This window comes from Mercurialis annua, linkage group LG2 (assembly GCF_937616625.2).
Source record: "Mercurialis annua linkage group LG2, ddMerAnnu1.2, whole genome shotgun sequence".
In the NCBI taxonomy this organism is placed as follows: Eukaryota; Viridiplantae; Streptophyta; class Magnoliopsida; order Malpighiales; family Euphorbiaceae; genus Mercurialis; species Mercurialis annua.
In genome coordinates, this window is record NC_065571.1 from 40,148,760 (window position 1) to 40,156,390 (window position 7,631).

At 34.0% G+C, this 7,631-nt stretch overlaps 1 protein-coding gene across 1 annotated transcript; it reads right to left on the reverse strand.

The window, feature by feature from the left end:
* Positions 1-305: 305 nt before the first annotated feature.
* On the reverse strand, positions 306-7,150 carry LOC126669255 (serine/threonine-protein phosphatase PP2A-2 catalytic subunit). The gene is made up of 11 exons (XM_050362674.2): positions 6,845-7,150; positions 4,910-4,966; positions 4,535-4,618; positions 3,902-3,973; positions 2,821-2,892; positions 2,595-2,635; positions 1,768-1,834; positions 1,398-1,589; positions 1,230-1,319; positions 1,035-1,142; positions 306-755 (listed from the first exon to the last, which is right to left on the reverse strand). Exons 1-11 carry the CDS (start codon positions 6,929-6,931, stop codon positions 690-692), a joined length of 936 nt encoding a protein of 311 aa, XP_050218631.1. The 5' UTR covers positions 6,932-7,150; the 3' UTR covers positions 306-689.
* Between the last annotated feature and the right edge of the window lie 481 nt (positions 7,151-7,631).

Below are 7,631 nucleotides of genomic sequence, written 5' to 3' on the forward strand. Positions count from 1 at the left end.
CAGGGCGGGATGAAGCGAGGCACTAGGGATTGGCCGAATAGAACCGATGCGACCAGGAATGGGGAATTCTCTTTCAGTTTTTCACTCATCTCAAGTTACAACTTGCATGGAGAATTTTAATTATGGTCTTCTCGTCAATAATTGCCTAGATTTTAAAGTTTACTATTTCCAAAGTAACGTTCAAGTATCTTTTTCTTTTGAAACTTTTCTGTCCATTGGTTAATATCTTCATTAGTACAACACATGGCCACGTAGGAAAAGGAAATGGAAGCTCATATTTGAGAATACTTGATTAGCTGGAGAAATTGAGGGGAAAAATAAAGAAAAATCACCCATTGTAAGTCAAGTCATTGTCTCTTCTACATATCCCCAGACCCAAACAACCATTCCTTCTACAGAAAAGGGAAAAAAAGAAAAAAAAAATATGAGGAATGGGATGCCAAATTGTTTGCTGGAAATGATACATATGCAGCAATTGCATCGCCAGCTTTGCTGCATCCTTTTTTGGCAGATATCAAGAAAATAATCAAATCAAGGAAGCCTCGCCTGCCCATATACATGCTTTTCGCCACCCAACCCACCAGCACCATAGAGCCGGGTTGTAATCTTAAATTTGCAATAGCCCTTAAAAAGTAAACCAGCTATACGGCTTTGGCCAGGGGGATTCACTAACTCTCATCCGACTTGAATCACAGGAAGTAGTCAGGTGTTCTTCGAGTCACATCTGGCTCTCCCCTCCTAGGAGCAGGCTCAAACTGGAAAATACCCAAGTTTAGACAATTAGCAATTCCACATGACTTTAATTTTTACAATTTGAAACACTAACTTTCATTTATTTCTTGCAATTGAAAATAAAATTTTAATCATTATATGTGGATGTGGATGCTGGAACCCATCTTACCATGCCTTTCCTTTTTCGGATTCCAGCATTCCACCAATTGATTGGATTCAATTGGTGATTTGAATTACAAAATATAAAAGGTCATGTTTCAAGTTATGTCACCTGGAGTGCTTAGTTAGCAGAAAAACCAAACCTGAATAAACGTGTGTCCCTTGCAGTCATCAACCTCCAATATGGATGCCATGTTTCCACACCGGTAACAATAATTAGGCGCACTAAAAATGGTAACAACCTTTTGCTCCTGTCGCAAAGAAATGGAGGATCAATCATGCAAACTTACCCAAGAAAAAAAAAATAAGAATCAGAGGTTTCAGATGGAAATAGTTACATGTCCCCAGTTATATCCTTCCATAACCAGCTGGTGAGCTCTAGCAATCAGCTTCAAGTTGTTTGTATGATTAAATTGCTCGGATATATCCTAAAAATCAATTAACAGTCAGACATCCTAAAACAATCATATGGTAAAAATCGAGAACAGGAGAAGAAAGTATGTTACCTGGCCAAAGGTATATCCAGCACCTCTTGGTGAGATGCCCCAACCACAGCGATCATCCGGGTCGGACCATAAAAGATCACACATGGGACCCTCGTGAGGAACTTCTTGAACACGATCAAAGTTACGAATGTTATCCAAAGTCTCAATGGAAGGGGATAATCCACCATGGAGACAAAATATTTCTGATTCAACCTTTAAAATAAGCAGAATATTTACACATCAGATATCCCACATAATAAAAAGAAACATATAAACAGAAAAAATAAACCAAATACAGTATGCTTCTACTTTTCTATTATTAGTTATTACATATAGGTCAACCAATCTGCTAGCCAATATTTCTTTTGCCTTCCATAAAACACATACTCACCAATGCTGTCAGTGGAAAATAGTCAAATAAATCTGTAAAGATCTTCCAAACGTTAGCATTGCCATACCTGAAAAGAGATAGAGTTTCCATTAAGGAAAAAAATGCCAAAAGATTAAGTAATATAATTAAAAATATGTGTATAAAGCAGTTCATGAATTTCATATAGGAGAGAAAAATCAAGCTTCAATTAAGCCACATTTTTTAATTGGTAAAAATCAAGATTACTCATTCTTTGTCAATTTGAATTTGCAATTTGACTCCACGACTAACAGACAAATGAACTGCCTGGAAAACAGATAAGACACATTTGCATCTAAAAATTTCATAATTTTCAAGCACAGAGAAACAAAACCAAGGAACCCTAGACACAATTTCAAAAAATTGAATAGATGATAAATGTGTCGTGCTTAACTATAAAAAGAAAAATTACTAATGAAAAGATGAGGGTAAAAGGAAACGGAAAAACAATTTTTTTTGTAAAACATATGAAAATAACTAAATACCAATTAATTTATCAGTCTTCATGTGAAAGCATAATTTTCCAAGTCATACTTAGTTGGTTTTCCTTTTTCTATTTCCATTGATATTATAAGTTTTCGTTTACCAGGCAGCTGATCACTTTCTGGATCACATTAACTTATCCCACACTACATGATCAGAGAAATCAGCAACGATAGCCACAGGAATATAATAGGTAATACTTATGCAATAATGCATAAAATTACACATGAAATATCAAGGAGAACACAAACAAAGGAATATCATTGAAAAGCCCAAACTAACAAAAAATTAAGCAGTCACTACAGCAAGCGCTGAAAGATACTCACTTGCGTAGGCACTCATCATAAAACCCATAAACTTGTGTAATCTGAAATGGAAAACAGAAATCCATAGTAAGAAAATATTTTTGATGGAGGCTAATAGTTCATGAAAATCATATCAGGAAATAAAAACAGGTTCCAAGCATATATCTAACAGACAAGGATGGCAGTCATCAGCAGAGTCCATTAAATCAAACTAGGATATATAGAAGCAGTAAAATCTGAAGCATACCTGACGACTTTCGTGGTTTCCCCTAAGGATAGTAATACGTTGAGAATAGCGTACCTTCAATGCTACTAAAAGCTAAACAAATAAAATAGTAATCAGTTTAAAAAGAAAAGTTAGGCATAAAAAAAGGATCATACTTCATTAAGGGGAAAACTGGAAAATATTACGACTTCTACAACAGCCCAAATTCTTTCTATCCACAGCCCCACATTGAAACATCATAAGCAATTTGTTATATTACATCCCAAATAAACGAGCAGAGAAATGCATAAGATAAGACTCCAAAACTAAAATAAACGTAAACACTCATGACTCATAAGCATTTCAACAGCTCCATACGAAATGCAAGAAAGGAAAGCCCAAATAAAACAATCAATACGCAACCTTTGAGCCACCATAGTGCAGTATATGCTGCAAAATTAACTCCTCCTCCAAACATTCATAGAAAAGATCTCGCACTTAAATGATCACAATTACCAAAAGTGATTGACTAGATATGGCATAGGCAATTCTAGGGAGTGGCCAGGATTCAGGCCCCAGTCAATCACAGCATCACAGTAGCACATCGAAACAAATACAGACATGAACTAGAGATGCAAAATTAACAAACACCTCATGGGCACACAGCCACTATCATACTCAACAGAAAATTGAAAAACCAAATAAATTAAATTAGCAATAAACCAAGCTTAAAGACCAAAATCATAGGAGAGGATTCAAAATGTTATGCATCAATTAACTAACACAATCTGAACTTATCACGTGACATGACAAGGTAAACTCCACAGGCTAAAAAATACAGGGTTAAGAATGGAAAATATATGGGCACATGTTGGTAAAGGACGCCTTCTTATATCATGGCAACCCCTGATATTTTCTTCCAAACCAGCAATATTTATCATACTTTTCTTCCACTTCAAGCGTCAAGATTTTAAGACATGCACAACTTGAACGTACACTACATTCTATATAAGCACGTAATGAAAGCAAATAAATAGGATAAAGGAGGCAGAAACAGAGAAAATATTGCATTTAAAACATACAAATCATAATAGATGCACTAAAAGATAAAAAAAGAACTTACAGTTACGGTTTCAACTGAGTAATAGCCACGGTCAACATAATCTCCCATGAACAAGTAATTTGTATCTGGACACTACCACAAACAAAAATGTAACCAGAAATGAATAATGTGAACATTTATCTGCTGAAATGATAAAAACATGAAGATGAAATTTAAGACCAGCTCCTATAAGGAAACAAAAATATCAATACTTAAGAATGATGAAAATCAATTGGTAAATCAACTATGCAAGCATTAAAAAAAATAGCAAGCCGCGGGCCGAGAACAATTCAGTTATTGACAAAGCATAATATGCTATACGGTGACAAATTAACAGTCCAAAAAATTTGAAACCAGCCTTTGATATAATACAAGAAAATACCTTTGACTTAAAACATAAGCCAAAGCAGTCTTATGTAAACAAAACATGATAGACAAACAAAAACTATTTTTTAATGAACGCATGGAATGAAAAACAATGAAAATAAATACATCAATTCTTTTCAACGATAAATAAAGAAAACCATAAATGACTGATCACAACAGCTAATGTATGAAAATAAGAGGAAAATTTACGGGGAGAAAAAAAAACATCCACCAGAACTATCAATTTCAGCAAACATTATAGACTTCCTGTATCAATCAGTAAAATACCTTTCCTCCAATTCGAAAAAGTTCAGCAAGATCATGGAATTGACCATGGATATCACCACAGATTGTAACAGGGCTTTTAACAGGCTGCAGTGAAAATGCCAAAAGATTAGCATAATTTCATTGATCACAACAAGCTCTTAATTTTATTTGATAACAAAAAACGCAGCATGTTCAGTACGTCTTTTTGAGTCAATATCACCATAATAAGCACAACTTCCACAGACACAGAAATTCGCACACATATACAAGCATGCATAAGCTCACAAACATTTACATTAATTGCAGATGACAATCAGCACTATTCATCACATAACAACTCATGCTCCTGAAAAGCAAAAGAGTAGTAATTTCACCAAAAAAAAGAAAAAATGAAACCTGAACATTGCTTTCTTCCATCAAAATCTCCTTAGCCTTGTCACACAATGCCCTTACCTGGATCATAAAATAATTATCAATCAAAAGGATATCCCAAAAGAAATTTGAAGCATATGATAACAAAACTCAGCTCCATAATTCAAAACTAATCCGTTTGAATATAAGAAATGGACAGATTATAGAAGCCACAAAAGCAGGAAAAGTAGAGCACAAATCTTGTAGATGTCAACATGCAATGCCATAAAAGACAAACTGTCATTGTAGTTTTGGTCAAAATATAGAAAATACAGCAGAATTTAATTGAGGTATAATGATCCCCATAAGGCTCCTTGTTCGTGAATCGTGATCATGGGATTTCATAACAATTAGGGGTGTATATGTGTTGGATCAAGTATTTGTACAACATGTGGATCACCGATCTGATATGTCAGTTAACATTCCATTCAAACTGACGCCAGCCAACATTAGGCTTATTATTGGTTTCAGGATTGTCTCAAAACTGTATTACTCAATGTTGTCAATAAAATGTTGGTTTTCCATTAAAATTGGCATTGAATTTACATTTTACAATTAATCCAATCCTAAGTTCAGTTTAAGAATCTGAAGAAGCTTTTGAAAGGTTATTTAAGTCTGAAAACAGACATTTCCTACCCAATAGTATTTTAATTTATGTGGTTTTGATCCCACACAATTAACAAAACTAGGATATAAATAGGGGAACAAAATGTGCATTATAGAACAGAATATCACTATCTAACATCAAGCATTAGCATTAGCATATTTAGCGAATTTCTATTAACAATGAACCAAATGAGTTGTAAAAATAAATAGACAGCAAGTATAAAAAGCCTATATCATTTGGTCAATTGTTAAAGCTATTCAATAAAAAGGCCTTTGATTAGTGTTGGAGGGTGATTTAGTGTTCAATAATGCATAGATTTTAAGAATGACAAAGATAGCAAGTACACGAAACCTATAAGGAAACTCAGCTACCTCTCTTGAAACAAATTTCCACAATCTTGGATGCATAACAAAGATACATTTACAGATATATTATACTATTCATATTCAGAAAGCAGACTATGGATTCCTTACGACTTTATCAGTTCCCTAAAGCATGACTAAAACTGAACTGCGTCAGGTGGTCACAGATTTCAAATGTGATTTCACATTTTAATCATCTTCAAAGATCAAATAAAGCCAGATCAGTAGAAAGGCCGGTGAAATTTCCGACGGTTTTGGAGGCATGAGCAACAGATGACAATGAGAGAAATTTTTGGCATTTTCTGGTTTGAATTTGTTGGTTTGGCAGGCATGAGCAACAGATGACAATGATAAGAAACTACTTTTGATTTGATGAAAAATCTTCAACTTTCAAAAAGCTTCCAATATAAAATCTGAACCCAATACCAAAATAGCTCCTGGGATAAAGAATAGACAAAATTCTCTACTCAAATCCAACAATCATCGCAACCAGTTTAAACAAAAGAAGAGAAAGAGAGTGAAATAGCCCTCTTTAAAGCATCAAATCCATCACGAAACGTAACTAATTCATCAGAAAAACTAGAACCCACACGAAATTATCATAACTAGTGGTCCGACAAAGTAAGAAATTATAGATAAAAGACAATAGCAGCTATTCATAATTCAAACAAGAAATCTCAAAGAACACTAAATTCAACAGTTCCCCTTTAAAAACTATAAACTAAAGCAATTCAAATACAAACAGCTCAACAAAAAAATTCATCTTCAACCATAAATAAAACATTTCAAACCCAAAATCCGCAGCTTAAAATGCAGCCGTACATATCCCTCCACATAATAATATACATAGATTGAATAGTTTCCCGATCTAATTCTGACAAAACGACACCGGATCCGTAACATTTCTACCAAACAAATCACAAAAAAGTATCAAAATTGAAGAAATCGAACCTCTTGCTCAGACAAAGGTTTGCACTGCATGAGCTGACTAATCTGTTCGTCAAGATTCCCATGCCCTGCATTCGATTCCGAGCTCATCCTTTCTTTAATCGATTGTTATTTTAAGATCCACTCTAGATCCCGAGATTATTTTGTCTTATTCAATTCTTTTCAAATTCTAATCTTGCCTTAATAATAAGATTAAACCTACAATTTGTCAAGAAAAAATTAAAAAAACAAACCCTAGATTTCACTCTCTGGTTTTTCTGTTTTGTTTTAGAGAGAGATACTGAAAAATAAAAGAGAAAGAAAGAACAAAAGATGGAGAAGAAAGAGAGAAAAATAACTTCTTTTGATTCATACAAAGGGAAAAGGTGTAAAACTACCCTCATTGTTTAGGCTAAGTATCACTTGAGCCAATAATGTGTTTTTTGGCTCAAATATGGCCTTAATGTTTTAAAATTGGAGCATTTAAACCCTTTTCTTAACGGAAGTTTGAAAGACGTTAACTCATCTGACGTGGCACTCCAACAAATAAAAATAGAATTTAAAAATGTCACTACCTATTAATCAATATATACCCTTCCATTTAACTCATCTCAATTATACACGCATTGTTCTAATCTCAAAGGTGGCTAATGTACGAACAGTTCAACAACTAAGAACGATTAGTTTGTGTACCGTATTTTATAAAATTATTTCCAAGGTGCTCACAAAGCATTTTAAGTCTATCATGCCTAAAACTATTAGCAATGCGTACATCGCTTTTTTGGAAGAACGCTTTATTTCAGATAATATT